Raw genomic sequence first — 18,819 nt, forward strand, 5'->3', positions numbered from 1 at the left:
GCGAAGCTGCACGCTGCATTAAAAACTTAGCATGCAGCTGATCCTCACATTTTTTAACCTCCAAGTAAGCTCAGAGGACCCTGATCTGGATTGGGACCACTGCACATGGATAAGGGATGCTTAAACCTTCCCACTCAGCCGTTTCCTGCCTGTATAATGAGACAAAAATCCCCACCTCCCATTGCTGCCACTGGAGGTTTTTTCCTCTTTTTTTTACCCCCAGGCCAGGGGCAGAATGGCAGATTTAAGGGGGAATGTGGCTAGGTGGGAAGGTTTAAACCTCCCCTTCCTGTTCATGGTGGCCCCAGTCTGGATCAAGGGCCATGTACTTACTTGGAGTTAAAAAAAGAAAGTGAGGATCATCTGCATGCTACATATTTAACGCAGTGTGTAGTTTAGCCCTAAGTTTTTTTTGTTGTCATTTGTATAATATAATTTTTATTGATACCCTAAGAAGATAAATGTGTAAAGAAATCCTATATAAAAATGTGATTGATTTCCTTGTCAATACAAAGCATTTTAAAGTGTATTTATTTCAAGCAATGCAGGAACAGGACCATAGCAAGAAAGCATTAAAACTAGCTAAGTAATATTTATTTATTTATTTATTTATTTATTTATTTATTTATTGCACTTGCAGCTCTTATTCATTTCACAGTGGAGATGGCAGAAATCACCGCACAAGCAAACATCAAGGAAAAGGTATGGTCTCTAATTAACATACTATAGTACAGTCTTCCCCCAAGCTGGAACCTTCCAGATGCACTGGAACCAACACATCTGGATTGCTGCTAAGTTGAGAAAGGCTGCTGTAGTATACCATATGGACAGCATATTATGGTATATTAAGGTTGCGGGAGTCCTGTCCCTTTTTTGCATCCAAACACCTCAGCTTCCCTGATGCCCTGCCCTCTATATTGAAGTCTATGAGGAAAGAACTAAAACTCTGTAACCATAAAATGTAGGGCAAAACTGAGTCAAGATGAAGTTGTTACCAGAATTAAACAATACCAAAGTAAAAAGAACATATTTTAGGAAGATGTTAACATATTTGACGTATCGTGTCCATCAAAAGAACTGTGAATTATTTTAATGCTGTTAAATGAAACTGTAATACGTGCAAGAAGATAGCCGAAAAGCAGTTAATTTCATCACAGTTCTAGAAGCGCCCTGTTGTTGCCTGCTAAATGGTGACTTTTCCTTGAAGCATGGAAAATCCTGCCCTTTGTGGGCAAAGGGGTGAAATGAGCTTGGAATGTGGTTATTGGCCAAGGGACATTTGGTGGCCTTGAGTTTTACTGTCAAAGGTTAGAATTTTCTGACATTTCTTCTGGTCTCCTAAAATACTGAGAATTACCAGTAAAGGCCAGAATTGACCAGATTTCTGACATTTTCACAAGTTTTCTTTGACAAGGAGAACTGTTGCTTCCCTTTATGCCCATGTAAAGAAGGAGATGCAATTGTGACTCACAGCACATTCCTATACATGCCTACTCAGAAGCAAGTCCCATTGAATTCAGTGGGCCTTACGCCCAGGTAAGTGGCTTGCAGTGTAAATTATATTTGAAGTAATCTTTGAATTCTTTTGAATTTCCAGTCCAGATTCTACACATTTCATTCAGAGTAGGAGGCTTACAAATAGATGGACATGACTTACGGTTCACTGGCATGGCTTTCTAGTGCAAAACGCTTTGAAAACTTGGGCTGAGTCACACACTCCTATCAAAGTAAATCCACATTCATTTTGGCAAGCAGGCTTTCAAGCTATAGTGACTGATGCCAGAATAGATAGCATTTTTTCTTTATTTCAGAATGGCTAAGGGGGGGTGTCTAATTGCTGTCAGAAATGTCTGCACCTTGGGGGAAATCCCCATATTTCTTCTTATGAAAAATGCTAATAATAAGAGGCTGACAATGAAATGTTCTACTTTTCTGCAATAGCAAGTACGGAACACCACTAAGGAAGCTACAGGAAGAGCTAACGTGTCATTGCAAGGCTGACCATTGCCATTAGACTCCTCTCTTTTTGTTCTATCTTCCTCATCCTTGTGGTCCTCCAGATGTTTTGGCCTACAACTTCCATCAGCCCTAGTCAGCATAGTCAATGTAGGCCAAAACATTTGAAGAGCCATGAGTTGCCCACCCCTGCTTTATAGCTACTCTAGCAACCCTTCGATCTGTGGCTGTCTGCTGCTGCCTTCTGTGGTGATAGCTACTCTTCACCAATGACTTCCTCAGAGGGCCCATTCTGAGGAAATTGCCTCTAAAGCAGGAGCCCAGAACCTCTTTCAGTTCAATTTCGGAGAAGCTCTTGTGGCCCATATTTCAGTGGTGGACAGGGCTAACTTCCAGCATGTTTTAGCTTAAAGCTTTTACTGCCTGTAACTAAACCTTAGGAGAGGCAATTCAACCTGTTAGAATGGGGAAAACTGCACAAAAACCGGGAAGCCACCAAATGATTGGTGGTTGGGAGAAAAGGGGTGTGGCCACCTGGGGAACTATGGAGAGCTGGATTGGGACTGAGGGTGGGTTGGATATGGCCCCTGGGCCTAAGGTTCTGCACCCCTGCTCTAAAGATTAGATGTGGCCCTCTGGGTGCATTTTGCTTAGTCCTGTCACATTGCCCTTCCTGTAGCATGCTTGGAGAGGTATGATAGCCAGCATGGTTGGGAGCTGAATGAAAGCAGGGAAACAAGAGTTATAGCACATCTCTTTTTGTTGGAATTTTTTTTACAGTACTGAAATGCTATTCTGTCAAATTTGAAATGTCAAAAGCATCTCCAAGCTGGCACAATGTGTATAATGCATTAACAGCTGTGCTTGTGTATCATTGTCTGGAAACCAGTTAAGACTTAACAAGCACCATACAGGATGCAAATAAATGGAAATGTCAGCAACAATTTCAGAGGGGAAGTTGCTATGTAGAAAAGAGGACACTGCAACTAAGATCAACGTGGGGGGACACACTAGAAATGCACAAGGAGTTTAAGGAATGGAGCTAATTTTCATTTGTTATTTACATGATTTGGTTATGATAGTACAGATAGCATAGTTAAGGCCCTCTTGACCATTTTGCACAAAACGCTATTAGGAATTTGCAAGAGATTTCTACTTTTTTAAACCTGTTTGTTTTGCATTGGCCTTTTCTGTCTTTTAAGATGCCTGTGTTCATCTCTTTTCCTTGCAGATCAATGCAGTTCGGTCAATTGTTCCCAACAAAAGCAACAATGAAATAGTGCTGGTGCTACAGCAGTTTGATAACAATGTAGACAAGGCTGTACAAGCTTTTATGGATGGTCTGTATCCTTTTCATATTTCATTAACACTACAGAAAGTAATACTAAACGCTTTAAGGTCTCATTGTTTGTGTAATTGAAATGGAGATCATGAGTGTATCCTGCTAAAACGTGAATATTCAGCATTTCCTAAAAATATGATGATGTCCTTGTTAGCATGCCAAGAGGGTTCATTTTAAAGAGTCGGGTACCCAGCATATGTAGGCCCAAACAGCAAGCCCTGTATAGACACTATCATCAATTTCTCACATTATTGGGGCGAGCAACCGAAGCCAAGAGCAGTAGGCAAACCAGGAAGCAGATTGCAAAATACTGTGGGACCTGTTTTGCTGATCCTGCCCTTTCCATTCTCCTGCTTGTCCCCCCCCCCCACTGTTTGTTGAACCTTCTCCTTTATGGTCTCTGTGCATCACACATATGGACTCTGCACCTGCGCATAGCCTCAGTTCTGGAAACTTCCATAGCTGAGGAGTTTCTGAGGAACTCTTCTGTCCCCTTATCATCTGGCCTGGCACAACATCACATTGGGCTCATGGGTCCTTTCTATTGTCCACAAGGGCTACCAGATTGAGTTCGATACCCTCCCTCTTCTTGGTGCGATGCGTGTGACCACTCCGTCTTGTAATGATATGTGTTTGTATTTGGTTGTGTTGTATGGGTTTTTTTGAGTGTTACATTGATTGGTATAAAAGGGTTCACCTGATACTGTATAGGGGGAATGTCAGTTTGTATTGTGGCTCACTCAGTAAAAGCTGTCTTTGCAACCTTGTATTTGGAGTGTTCTCTTGATGCCCAAGAACACCAAACATTACATGGTGTCAGAAGTGCAAGGAAGTGGATCAGTTGAAGTCTCCAGAAAAGCTTTTATTTGAAGGTAATGTGACTGAAAATTGGAGAAAATGGAGGCAAGGATTTGAATTATATGTATAGCAAGTGGAGCTGACAAGAAAAGTGAGAAGCTTCAAGCTGCTTTATTCCTGCATGCGGCAGAAGAAGCAGCCAGAGAAATACATAATACTTTCCATTTTGATGATGAAGCAGATAAGCACAAGATACAAATTTTGCTGAATAAGTTTGAATTATCTTGTGCTCCTAAAAGAAATGTTACATATGAGAGACATATGTTTTTTTCAAGAGCTCAGAATGAGGAAGAACCTATTTACTCTTATGTGACTGACGTAAAGTTATTGGCACAGTCATGTGAGTTTAGCCAGCTGTGTGAGTATTTGATTAAGGATAGAATTGTTTGTGGAATAAGATCAGGTAATCTCTGGGCATGGCTGCTGAGAGAAGCTGATTTAACTTTGGAAAAAGCTGTGGACACTTGTCCAGCAGAAGAAGTGACTGTAAAGCAATTAAAAGGACTGGGATCAGCTGAGAAACAAATAGATATTTTGAAAAGCAAAGACAGTGTTGGAAAGAAAACTCAGATGTATAATGAGAAGATTGTGAAACCTGTTTCAAGTTTTGCTTCAAGCTCAAAGTTCTGTTCTTGATGTAACAACCATAAGGTAGACAATGCCCCTGCATATGGAAAAGATTGCAGAAAATGTGGGAGACCTAGGGCCGATCTATATTGCGCCTGCCATCACAATGAATTCGGTGTCCCATCAGGTTAAACGCTCTCTCATTAAAATGTGATTATTCACACTCACCCATTTTCCCCGTTGCAGTGCTTCATCGAATGTGCGAGCTCGGTTCACACTCGAGCGCTGTGTTGTTTTCCTGTGTGCACTTGTCTGATCTTGGATGTTGAGCGGGGTTGGCCCTGGTCAGTAGTTGGATGGGCGACCGCCTGGGAATCAGGCTTCCTGCATTGAGCAAGGGGTTGTTCTATCCCTTCAAATGAAACTAAGTTTTACCCCCTCCTACGGATGTCAGAGAATTCCGCCACGGATCTCGGGGAGGCCGAATGCCAGTGCATTCGGCCCCCCAAAATCTGTGGCGGAACGGTCTGCCCCCCGCCCCCCCGCGGTTCCCCCCGGGACGAGACTTACCTGGGGTGGATCTTCCGGGTGGCGGCGGCTCCGGTGGTGGCTCCGGCGGCAGTTCAGCTGCCACCGCCGCCGCCATTTCCCGTGTTAAAAAAAAAAAAAAGACGTGATAGGCTATGTAAAGATTTACGTAGCCTATCACGACTAGGTTAAAAAAAAAAAGGTGATAGGCTACGTAAATCTTTACGTAGCCTATCATGTCTGACTTTAAAAAAAAAACACGCGCGTATGCAAATGGTGGCGGCTACGGCCGCCGCCATTTGCGTTCTTTATTTTGGCCCGTCTTAGTCTACGTAAATATTTACGTAGACTAAGACGGCAAAAATAAGGGGAACGCAAATAGCAAATATTTACACAAATATTTACATAGACTAAGACGGGCCAAAATAAGGAATGCAAATGGCAGCGGCCGTAGCCGCCGCCATTTGCGTACGCGCGTGTTTTTTTTTTTTAAGTCAGACGTGATAGGCTACGTAAAGATTTACGTAGCCTATCATGGCTGACTACAGGGACGCAAACGGCGGTGGCTACGGCTGCCGCCATTTGCGTCCCTGCTAGCCAGTGGCCAGATGTCCGGCTGCGAAGAATCCCTGCGAAACACAGCTGGCCGGCCAGGATTCTAGAGGGGAGGAGCAGAGCGCCTCCCCCCCCAGCGAGGATTCTGGGGGGAGGGACGGAGCACCTCCCCCCCCCATCAACATAATCCGCAAAAGGTAAGTCACTTTCGTACATCCCTACCCCCTCCTATCCCCCGCTCTGGTTGTGTTTTTTTTAATTAAGGCATTATCCTTGCAGAATCGGGGCTTTTCCGCGATTTTTTTTTCTAATTCAGGCATGATCTTTGAAGATTCGAAGTTGTGAAGCTTCACAACTTCGAATCTTCGAAGATCATGCCTGAATTAGAAAAAAAAAGCATCGCGGAGAAGCCCCGATTCTGCGAGGATAATGCCTTAATTAAAAAAACAAACATCCGGAGTGGGGGATAGGAGGGGGTAAAACTTAATCTCATTTGAAGGGATAGAACAACCCCCTGCTCAGTGCAGGAAGCCTGATTCCCAGGCGGTCTCCCATCCAACTACTGACCAGGGCCGACCCCGCTTAGCTTCCGAGATCAGACAAGCGCGCGTACATCCAGCCCTTTGCTTGTTGCTGAGAAAACGGGGGCTGCTGAGGAAGCTATGCGATCAGCCGGAAGAAGACATGGGGCCGTTGAGAGCTGTGATTGGATGGGAGGGAAATACAAACCCCGCCGTATATGGACAGGCGGGGGAGGGGACTATGACTGGATACGGTAGCGAAGGCGGAAAATCTGAGCACATTAAGGGGAAATACCGGGATATTAGGGTATTGAAAGCAGGAGCACGGAAGTGGGAAATTCCGGTTCCAATTCGAGGCGGGTACCACGTAGTGTGAAAGGCGGGTGGTGAAACCTCATTGGAAGTGAAAAAAGGTGGTAAGTGTAGATCCAGCCCTAATCATCATGCCAAGGTATGTAAAGTCATAGATGTCATGTTTGTTCACAAGAAGATGCGTATGCTGGAGGAAGAAGATGTGCAAGATATTTTATTGGGACTTTAACATCTAATAAATTGGAAGAAGACTGGACTGTAGATTTTAAAATAATGAATAAGAATGTAAAGTTTAAGATAGATACTGGAGCACAAGCTAATGCTATTTCCTTAAGTGTATAAAAGTCTTCAGAGTGAACATTTACAGAAATCAAATATAAGATTAGCTACTTAGGGAGCAATCCTATGGCTGCTAGACAGTGGCTAGACGGCCATAGGATATCTGGTTTTCCAGGAACCGACCTTGGAGCCTGCGCTCCGTGGTCGGTTCCTGGAGAACCAACCTCCAAGAGTTTGGAGGTGGCCGCCTATCTGAATAGGATTGTGCCGTTTTTCAGGTACAAGGTTGGAAGTGCTGGTGAAGTGTGTTATGAAATGTAAAGGGAAAGAATTTGAGATAGAATTTCAAGTAGTAAATTTTGAAGCACAAGCAATCTTGGGTTTTAAAACAGTCACTAATTTAGAGTTAGTGAAAAGAGTAAATGTGTTAGGAAGTAAGGAAGGAAAGGAAATATATAAGCATTATGAAGATGTGTTTCAGGGATTAGGATGTTTGCCAGGTCAGTATGTAATTAAAATGGATCCGCAGGTAGCACCAGTAGTGCATGCTTCATGTAGAATTCCAGTTATGTTAAGGGAGAAGGTAGAAAGAGAACTTAGAAGAATGGAGCAAATGGGTGTGATTGTTAAGGTGGAAGAACCTACAGTATGGATAAATTCAATAGTGATTGTGGATAAACCTGGTAAAGATCAAATAAGAATTTGTCTGGATTCAAGGAATATGTATAAAGCCATTTGTAGAGAGTACTTTCAATTACCAACAGTAAATGAAATTACTATCAGGTTGGCATGTGCAAAATTGTTTTCTGTGTTGGATGCTAGTAATGGATTTTGGCAGATATAGCTGGATGAGAAAAGTTCCAGATTATGTACTTTTAATACACCTTTTGGTAGATATAGATTTACTGGAATGCCTTTTGGTATTTCATCTGCGTCTGAAGTATATGAAAGAGCAATACAACAAGTATTTGAAGGATCAGAAGGAGTTATGTGTTTTATTGATGATATCCTGATGTAGGGAAGGACACAACAAGAGCATGATGAAAGAGTTAATGCACGTTTTAGAAAGGTGTAGAGTAAAGAATTTAAAATTGAATAGAGAGAAGTGCAAATTTTCTACGACTGAAATAAATCATTTGGGAAATATCTTAACTGCAGAAGGAATAAAACCTGATAGAACTAAAGTTGAAGCAATAGTTGAAATGCCAAGTCCTCAAAATAAGGGAGAATTACAGAGATTCTTGGGCATGGTTAATTATTTGACTGAATTTATTCCCAATCGTGCTACATTGACAACTAATTTGAGACAACTTTTAGTCTAGGGGGTGGAGTATGAATGGACAAAGGCCCATGAGGAAGCATGTAATGAATTAAATCAGATGTCAACAGTAGCTCCTGTGTTGAGATATTATAGTGTTGAAGAACCTGTAGTTGCTAGTGGTACTGGATTAGGTGCAGTTTTGCTACAAGGAAGTTTACCAGTGGCATATGCTTCTAAGGCTATGAATGAGTGTCATCAATCATATGCACAAATTAGGGATGGCGGAGACTTTCTCCCCGAAACTTCGGGGGGCCGAGCGCCAACATGTTCGGCCCCCCGAACAAGTTTCGGGGAGAAATCCTCTGCACCCCCCCGCACCCCCCCCCCGGGACGGGACTGACCTTCGCCGAATGTCCCTCCCGGCGGCGGGTCCGGCCGGCGGTTCGGCGGGTGTTCACGCGGGGCGGGAGCGGCAGCCAGTCTTTTGACCGGCTGCCGCCGCCGCCATTCCAATAAAAGAAGAAAAAAAAACGCCCCCGTGATAGGCTACGTGACGATTAACGTAGCCTATCACGGCTAGATTTGCAAAGTCAGCCGTAATAGGCTACGTAAACTTTGGGGGAACAATTTGTCTACCATTCTTAAATATTAAATCGTCATAAACACCAGTTCCAATATGGCTTAAGTTCTTCAGAAATTTGTGTTTTCTTTTCTGACCATCCTGTCAAAATAACTTGCCTTTAATTCTTGCAAAATGTTATCTTCCAATGTTGCTAATTTAAATTCCTTACATTTCAGATCAGAAATAGCTAGACAAGACACCACCAAACTCACAGCAACATCAGCTTCTTCAGTACTGAAAACTTCTCCTGTCTTCATATAAACCCTTGATAACGCATCACCTATTTTTAACTCTTTACCAGGTTTACATACTATATTCAGATGATATTTCTGTAATATTAACAACCATCTCTGAATTTGTGGAGGAGTATTATATAATGATTTTTTTAAAAATAACTTTCAGTGGTTTATGATCAGTTTCAACTATAATCTCTCTGCCATATATATATATATATGTGTGTGTGTGTGTGTGTGTATATATATATATATATATATATGAAATCTCGTACAACCAAATTCAGTGGCCAACAGGTCTTTTTCTATTTGTGCTAGGGGTGGACGAAAGTCACTTACCTGTCGTCGAAGCTTGTTCGCGGTGGGGGGGAGGCGCTTCGCTGCTCCCCCCGCGAAGTTCATGCCGGGGGGGGGAGGCTTCCCGCCGAAAGTTAAAAAGAAAAATAAACGCCCCCGTGATTAATGTAGCCTATCACGGCTAGATCTGCAAAGTCAGCCGTGATAGGCTACGTTAATCATCACGTAGCCTATCACGGGTGACTTTAAAAAAAAAAAAAAGCGCGTACGGATAATGGCGGCCCCCATAGGGAGCCGCCATTCCCGTTCCTTATTTGGTCGCTGTAGTCTACGTAAACATTTACGTAGACTACGGCGAAAATAAGGGCAACGCTATTTGCCGTGATAGGCTACATTAATCGTCACGTAGCCTATCACGGGGGCGTTTATTTTTTTTTTTAACTTTCAAGTTCGCGGCCGGGCGAGGCGGGAAGCCTCCTCCCCGGCCTGAATTTCGGCCGGGGTGAGTCGGGAAGCCTCCCCCCCCCGGCTTGAACTTCGCGGGGGGAGCAGCGAAGCGCCTCCCCCCCACCGCAAACAAGCTTCGACGACAGGTAAGTGACTTTCGTCCACCCCTAGCACAAATAGAAAAAGACCTGTTGGCCACTGAATTTGGTTGTACGAGATTTCATATATATATATATATATATATATATATATACACACACACACACACACACATATATATATATATATATATATATATGGCAGAGAGATTATAGTTGAAACTGATCATAAACCACTGAAAGTTATTTTTAAAAAAATCATTATATAATACTCCTCCACAAATTCAGAGATGGTTGTTAATATTACAGAAATATCATCTGAATATAGTATGTAAACCTGGTAAAGAGTTAAAAATAGGTGATGCGTTATCAAGGGTTTATATGAAGACAGGAGAAGTTTTCAGTACTGAAGAAGCTGATGTTGCTGTGAGTTTGGTGGTGTCTTGTCTAGCTATTTCTGATCTGAAATGTAAGGAATTTAAATTAGCAACATTGGAAGATAACATTTTGCAAGAATTAAAGGCAAGTTATTTTGACAGGATGGTCAGAAAAGAAAACACAAATTTCTGAAGAACTTAAGCCATATTGGAACTGGTGTTTATGACGGTTTAATATTTAAGAATGGTAGACAAATTGTTCCCCCAAAGTTGAGGAAAGAAATGTTGGAATTAATTCATGCAAGTCATTTGGGAATTGAATTAAGTAAAATAAGAGGTTGAGATGCAATGTTTTGGCCAGGTATGTGTATGAAAATAAAAGCGTTAATACAGTCTTGAAATGTATGCTAAACTTTCAGAAATAATTATCAAAGGGAACCAATGTTACCTCATGAAGTACCGGAAAGACCATGGCAGAAATTGGCAATGGATTTATTGAATTTCATGGGAAGGAATATCTTTTGATAGTAGATTGTTATTAAAAGTTTGTGGAAGTTTGTTTGTTGGAAACTTTAACCAGTAAATGTGTGATTATGCATTGTAAATCTGTACTTGCTAGACATGAGATACCTGAAGTTGTAATAACTGATAATGGTCCTCAATTTAATTCTAGGGAGTTTAGATTGTTTGCGAGAGAATGGGATTTTGTCCATGTTACTTCCAGTCCGTATTACGCAAGATCAAATGGAATGGCTGTAAGAGCTAACCAAACAGTTAAGAAGATCTTAAAGAAGAGTAGATTGGATAATACAGATCCATATCTTTGTTTGTTAAATCTTAGAAATACACCTTTTTTTAGATAAGCAGTCCAGCGTAGTTACTAATCGGAAGACATTTGAGAACAAGGTTACCTATAGCAAAATAATTGTTGCAGTCAGAAAGTGTCTCATGTAGTAGTGTGCAAGAACAATTAAGAAAGAGACAGGAAAGGCAGAAATGTTATTATGATTGAGCAACTAAACTAGAATTTGCCACCATTAAAAGTGGGATAAAAAGTTACTGTTCAAAAAGGAGGAGTGAGGCAACCTGCAAAAGTAATTGAATGTCATCAAACTCCCATATCATATGTAGTGGAAACCCAGGATGCAAGGTTGTATAGGAGAAACAGAAAGGATTTGCATAGGATTGAAAGGATGCCTGAGGAAAGTCATGATAGGGAGACTGGGAACAAAAATAGTGGAAGTGTGAATATAGAACAGAATGGTTTTAGAAAGATGGAGCTGGAGGAGAAACTAATAATTACATCTAGAGGAAGAATAGTGAGAAAACCTCTTAAGATACGGATATGGAGAGTGAAAGAAAAAAGGGGAGATGTAATTATATGTGTTTGTATTTGGTTGTGTTGTATGGGGGGACTCATTTGAGTGTCACACTGATTGGTATAAAAGGATACACCTGATACTGTATGGGGGGAATGTAAGTTTGTATTGTGACCCACTCAGTAAAAGCTGTCTTTGCAACCTCATATTTAGAGTGTTCTGTTTATGTCCAAGAACACCAAACATTACATGTCTCAGGTCCTCCACCTCAAAGTTCAGGCACTACATAGAATGCCATTTAATAGGGATAAATTCCAAGTTCTGCACCTAGGAAAAAGAAACCAGATGCACAGTTACGAGATGGGCGATACTTGGCTCAACAACACTACAAGCGAGAAGGATCTTGGAATTGTTGTAGATCACAAGCTGAATATGAGCCAACAATGTGATGTGGCTGCAAAAAAGGCAAATGCTATTTTGGGCTGCATTAATAGAAGCATGGCTTCCAAATCACGTGACGTACTAGTTCCCCTCTACTCAGCACTGGTTAGGCCTCATCTTGAGTACTGTGTCCAGTTCTGGATGCCACAGTTTAATAAGGATGCAGACAAACTGGAGAGGGTTCAGAGGAGGGCAACGAAGATGATCAGGGGACTGGAAACAAGGCCCTATGAGGAGAGACTGAAAGAACTGAGCATGTTTAGCCTTGAGAAGAAAAGACTGAGGGGAGATATGATAGCGCTGTTCACGCACTTGAACGGTTGTCACAGAGAGGAAGGCCAGGATCTCTTCTCGATCATCCCAGAGTACAGCACACGGAATAATGGGCGTAAGTTACAGGAAGCCAGATTCTGGCTGAACATCAGGAAAAACGTCCTGACTGTTGGAGCAATATGACAATGGAACCAATTACCTAGGGAGGTAGTGGGCTCTCCCACACTGGAAGCATTCAAGACGAGGCTGGACAGCCATCTGGCAGGGATGCTTTGACTTAGATTCCTGCATTGAGCAGGGGATTGGATTCAGTGGTCTTATAGGCCCCTTCCAACCCTACTATTCTATGATTCTACTCGAGAAGGGAGCAATCAAACCTGACCCATACGTACAACTTCAGGACTCTTTCTATTCGAGGTACTTCATTGTACTGAAGGAGGATGGAGGACAGTGCCGAAGGAGGATGGGGGGAGCCAATCCTGGATCTACGGGAGCTGAATCTTTACATTTCACCCAGGAAATTCTGTATGATCTCCCTAGCGTCAATCCTCCCTCTTCTTTCCAAAGGAGATTGGCTTGCCTTTATCCACCTCAAAAATGCTTACATCACCATAGAAACATCGTACCAACATTACCTCCACTTAATCTTTGGTACCATCACCTACCAGTTCTGGGTGCTACCTTTCGGCCTTGCCACTGCTCTGAGAGTATTCACTAAATGCATGGCAGTGGTCTGTTCCCATCTTTGGATGTGAGGCATCCAAAGTGTACTGTATATCAATAATTGGCTGCTGGTGGTGTCGACATGGAACCATTTTCTGTGGTTGATAGAGGTGACCTGCAAGCTCCTTCAAGACCTGGGATTTTGTCTCAATCTTGAGAAATCTCACCTACAGCCTACCCAAACTCTGCAGTTCATTGGGGCATTGCTGGACTCCCACTTGGCATGAAGTTTCTCTCTCGGGATCAAATGAAGGTGCTGATCTCCTTGGCAGCAGAGCTAAATCATTGCAAATTCACCTTGGTGCTCAAGATCCTACATCTTCTAGTAGGGCTGTGCACTGCTTCGGCCCGAAGCCCAAGCTTCGAGTCAAAGTGGGGTGCTTCAGGCTCTACAGAGGACCCCCAAAGCAAATCAGGTTGCTTTGGAATGATCTGGAGGTCCAGCCGCCATGCCGCCACCACTGCCATCGTCCAGTCCCCAGCTCCTTAACTGGGTCATCTGGACATGCACTGGTAGCCATCTTGTTGTTCAGGGGAGGGGGGAGACATTTTTAAAATGGTGACTCCCTGTATTTCTGGCCATTGCCTCCCGCCAATCACCCATGCTTCCCTCCTTGCAAAGAGGGCAGAACAGGCAGTTGGTGGGCTATGATGGGCAGCGCCAGCAGCGTCTTTCCCGGTGACTCCCCTGGCAGCACTGGCAGCCTCCCCCTACATGGAACAAGGGCCCAGGTAAAGAGCTGGAGGCTGGGCAGCGTGAGAGGGGGGGACGAAGCGGGATTCAGATGCCCGAATCCCGCTTCAGCTTTGTAGGCCAAAGTGAGTTGTTGGTGGTGGTGGTGGGGCCAAATCAGCCCAAGCCAAATCAGGCCCACTTCAGAAGCCCTGAAGCAGCCTCCAGTTCAGATCGGGGGGGGGGGTGCCCATGCACAGCCCTGTCTTCTAGGCCTTATGGCTGCAATCACATCTGTATCCTCTACACTCAGTTGAATATGAGACCTCCAGAATTGGCTCATATGCAACTTTGATACCGAGCAGGACACCCACTGGACCAAGCTGTGACTTCCGCAGAACATCAGGAACTCCTTACAATGGTGGACAGTACCACACAACCTTTCGGTAGGCATGCCTTCCACCTTCGCCATCCCGAGTAGTAAGTATGGATGCATCCCTCTCGGGATAGGGAGCTCATTGCTTGACCTCACAGTAGATGGACATTGGTTAGCCACAGAGGTGAGTCAACACATCAGCCTCCTAAAGCTCAGGGTAGTGAAAGAAGCCCTTCAGCCATTTGAGCAGGATCTAGTGGGCAGACTGGTCCAGGTCACCTCAGACAGTACAGTGGTCATCATGTACCAGAACAAAGAAGGAGGTATGACATCGCTTCCACTCTTAACGCTGGAGATTTTTTGCTGGTGTTCACCTTGTCTGATTGGACTGGTCGCAACTCATGTTGCTGGTGTGGACAATGTTTTGGCAGACAAGCTCAGCTGGACCTGCCTTACCTCCCATGAGTGGGAGTTGGACAGATCAGTCCTGAAGACTCTGTTTCAGAGCTGGGGCACACTACATATGGACCTATTCACCACTCCAGCCAATACTGAGTGCCAGAATTTCTGCAGCTGAGCAGGTCACAGTGCGGGTTCATGGGGGAACACTTTTATTCTCAAATGGAAAGGAATGCTGTTCTACCTTCCCCTTGCTTCCCACCGATCACCAGGGTTCTAGTGAAAATTGGGACAGACTGTACCAAATGTAACTCTTTGGCCCTGCAAACCGTGTTTGCCTCGCTGCTCAGGATGGTGCAAGGTCAGTACCGTCATCTTCTGTTGCATCCGTCCCTTCTCACCAAGGAGGACAGTTGGATGCAACAACCAGACTTAGTGACTCTCCGCCTGACTGCATGGAGGATTGGGTGTTAGAGACTGAGCCGATCCCAGCATCGATGCAGAAAATCCTCGGTGCCGCTTGTAAAACCTCTACCCAGCACTCGTACATGAGGAAATGGACTGCTTTTTCCACATTTGCTCTCACTCAGGGTTTCCACCCACTCTGGTGCTCTTTGCACAAAATACTCTAGTTTTTCCTCTCTCTCTTTGAAAAGGACTCAAATTATAATCTTTAAGAATTTACCTGTCTGCTGTCTCTGCTTTTCACCCTCCTGTTGAGGACTTTTCAGCCTTCTCGCATCCGTCAGCGAAGAGATTTCTAAAAGGGATTAGAAACCTGGTGCCACCAGTCCGTTCCATGGTACCAAGCTGGAGCCTTTCTGTGTTGCTGAAGGCACTTTCATCTAAGCCCTTCAAGCCACTGGCAACTACAGACTTGTGCCTTCTCTCTTGGAAGGTGACATTTTTGGTGGCTATTACATCAACACGCCATGCCAGTGAACTCATAGAATCATAGAATAGTAGGGTTAGAAGGGGCCTATAAGACCATCGAGTCCAACCCCCTGCTCAATGCAGGGATGCAGCCAACTCTGTGTGCTCAGAGTAGACCAGCCTTCTCTCACCTTTCACTGAGATAAAGTAGTGCTCATGCCTGATTCTGCCTTCTTGCTGAAAGTTGTGTCAGATTTCCATCTGAATCAGGCTATTGTTTTGCCTGCTTTCTTTGCTTCTCCATGTACACCATTGGAGTCGACGTTGCACACGCTTGATAATTGATGCACGTTGGCCTTTTACAAGTCGAGGACTGAACAGTTTCGACTTTCACCTTGTCTCTTTGTGTGCTATGGTGGAAAGTGTAAAGGCCCGCCTCTCTCAGCTCAGCGTTTCACCTCCTGGGTCATCAGTACTATTGAGCTATTGTATCAGCTGGCTGGACTCGAACTGTATGTCCCAGTCTGAGCTCATTCTACCTGTGTGGTAGCAACATCAGTCACATTCGACAGAAGGGTTGCTATTCTAGAGCTCTGCTGTGCAGCAACCTGGCTGACACCATCCACTTTCATTAGACATTACGGATTGAATGTTCGGGCTAGAGCTGACTGGACTTTTGGTCATGCTGTTGCTTCTTCTGTATTGCAATAGGACACCGACCCATCATCTTATAAGTGAGCTTGCTACTCACCCATATGTGTGATGCATAGAGACCACAAAGAAGAAAGACAGGTTGCTACCTGTAACTGTAGTTCTTTGCGTGGTCATCTGTGCATTCACACAACCCACCCACTGTCCCCAGTTTGGTGTCATACTTGAGTTCGATATTGGGTGCTGACAGTTTTTCTTCTCAATTCTGAGTAGGGTTGTACGGACTGTGTAAAATCTGCTCCGTCTGTGTTTTGCGGATTGTCAGGTCCCTTTCATTCTGTCATCCACCCACAGACAGATGCAAATATTTTTTTTCGTCATGCAGAAAAATACGGAAATAATTATGTAAATATTTATGTAAGTATTTATGTAATACTTACGTTAAGAACTACAGTAAGTATTTACATAATTTACCCCAGTACACAACATCTAGTGTACTGTCCCCTATTCCATTCTACGTTTCCTCAGCAGAAACTTACATATTTTTCTATGGATGTAGATGCGTAAATTTTGGGAAAGTAAAAAAATCACCTGAAAGTCCACGGACTCCGCAGGGCCTGAGGGAGTCGCTCCGTGGCGGATTCCGCAGGTCAGATTCTTAAAAATCCGAGCTCATTTTAATCCGTCTTGAATTTCTCCAGCATCCCTAGTTCTGAGGCTACAGTGTCAGTCACAAGGAACTGAGAGAATAAGCGTAAACCTGCTAGGGGAATGTGCCCTGGGATGGTGGGGAAGGGTTCCCACCAAAACTCCTCCATTATAGAGTTTTCCTAAATCGAGGCTCCATGCAGGTGTGTGAATGCACAGATGACCACTCAGAGAACTGCAGCTACAGCTGGCATCCTGTCTGTCCCTTCAATTAGGGCAGCTCCACACTTTACATGACAACAGAAGCTTACAAGGGTTTCTTGCAGGAAACATCTAAGGGTAGATTCAGAGACCTGCAGGGGAAACTTTGCTTATGAAGTTGGGCTTTCTTGTTCCCCCACATTCCCTCAAAAGTCAACCTTGGGAGTTGAGAGACTCTCTGGAGGAAGGGCACGAAATGGGGCAGGGGGGCTGCAGTGACAGGGGAATTGGCAGAATTGGGGGGATTGCCTTGTGTGAACTGAAATGCTTTCCACATAAGATACTTTTGGATCCAAACCATAAAGCCCAATCAAATTTCCCAGACACATATACACAGGCATGTGCTACAGCATGTCATGTATCTTGTCCACACTTTACATGTTTGTAAACCCCAGTGTACATTCAGCACACATGCTAGGAAGCGTGTAGCTTCCTTCAGTTTGATATCTTTGGCACAATGCCTTTCACGTAAATAAGCATTGTGCATAGACCATTAGGGGCTGATGCAAAAAGTGCTCCCAGTTTCTTAACCATGGTTAAGGCTGCAATCCTATACGCTTACCCAGCAGCAAGTCCCATTGAACTTAAAGTATAGGATTGCACTGTAAGAGATTTTCAGTAGGGCACAAGCTGAAGTGCTTCCTCCCCCAGACCCTCCCATTTCCTCTCTGGACTGGAGTGGATCCGTCACCACCTGTGTTTAAATGCCACATTAGCCCCAGCATCAACCACAGTTAATCCTAACCAGGTTGCCTCTTAACCCTGGTTTCAAATCCTGATAAGAGGGACCTCTGGTTCACGTTAAGGAATGTCACACTTTCACTACCCTAGATCCCTTTGGGGTTATCATGTTAACTACACACATCTTTTCATTATTATACCTTTTAATTAGGATTTCAGTATCTAGTTAAGCTGGTGATTCATTAACTAACTAAACAGTCTTAAATCTGAACTTAATTGGCCTGGGTATAAGCCTGGGTTACTTTTAAATGTTGTCCAAACCTCTCCTCCTTAAATTACCATTCCTCTTGTTTACATTGAACAAAAAATGCAAATTGAAATGCTAAGTATTATTTGTTAAAGTCTCTCTTTCAGTAGATGTCAGAAGATGATTCCCAACAGAGAGACAGCAATGAATAACACAAGCAGAAACAGTCCTGAGCTTCACTGTGAATGTTGCCCATAGGCCTGGGCTGCTTCCAGATAAGGCTTCTATTGTGCAGTTTCCCTGCCTCATTCAAGGAATTGTACAGGGGACCCAGATGACCTTCAATTTGTAGCCCTCCCATGTTTTCTCACTGTTCCATCCATCTTTTTTTTACCAGAAAAAAATCACTTTAGAAGGAAAAGATAGAATACCTGCACAATGGGTTTTGATTGGTAGCACCAGGGCCTTCCATCCGGAAGCACCCCTTGTCTTTCATAACAGACCAAATCAAAATTACTAGAAACGCACTCAGACCAACTGAGATTGTTGAAGGCTTATAGAAAAGTTGGGTGTAAATCACACACCTCTACTGCAAGGGTAACATTGGTCATTTTGCTTTTTCTCATTTAAAACTCCTGTTCCTTTGATTTGTAACAAATCCTTTGTACTGTGTTTTTCTCACAAATGGAGGAAATCCTGTTAAAACCACAGGAGGCCCAGAACACTCCTTAAACCTGGTTTTAAGAGCTAATTCAAAAACCGCAGGCTATTCTGAAACAAATAGAAATGGCCTGGGTGGCCCAAATGCATTGAGTAAAATATACCTCACAGTAGCATTACGCTTATAACTAGCAATTTGCGATATAGACTCTATAATATCTACTTTTGGTTTCAAAGAGGACTGTGTTTCTCCTTGCTATGGGAAAATGCAAGAAGATATGCAAAGCACTGAATCCCCAGTCCTTGGCAGCTAGAACTCTTACTCAGCCCCACTATGGCTC

At 43.6% G+C, this 18,819-nt stretch overlaps 1 protein-coding gene across 8 annotated transcripts in view; it reads left to right on the plus strand.

Moving 5' to 3' along the window:
* Window positions 1-18,819, plus strand: part of SPATS2L (spermatogenesis associated serine rich 2 like) — a 139,125-nt gene that overhangs the window by 55,085 nt on the left and 65,221 nt on the right. For all 8 annotated transcript variants that reach the window (XM_084817046.1, XM_084817055.1, XM_084817026.1 and 5 more), the window contains 2 exons: window positions 641-702; window positions 3,188-3,296. In XM_084817046.1, the coding sequence (XP_084673172.1) occupies window positions 664-702; window positions 3,188-3,296 (148 nt within the window). In that variant the 5' untranslated portion in view covers window positions 641-663. The remainder of the gene's footprint in view (window positions 1-640; window positions 703-3,187; window positions 3,297-18,819) is intronic.

Source organism: Heloderma suspectum, chromosome 1, assembly GCF_057233095.1.
Source record: "Heloderma suspectum isolate Gila_16-S chromosome 1, 16-S_ref, whole genome shotgun sequence".
Classification (NCBI taxonomy): Eukaryota; Metazoa; Chordata; class Lepidosauria; order Squamata; family Helodermatidae; genus Heloderma; species Heloderma suspectum.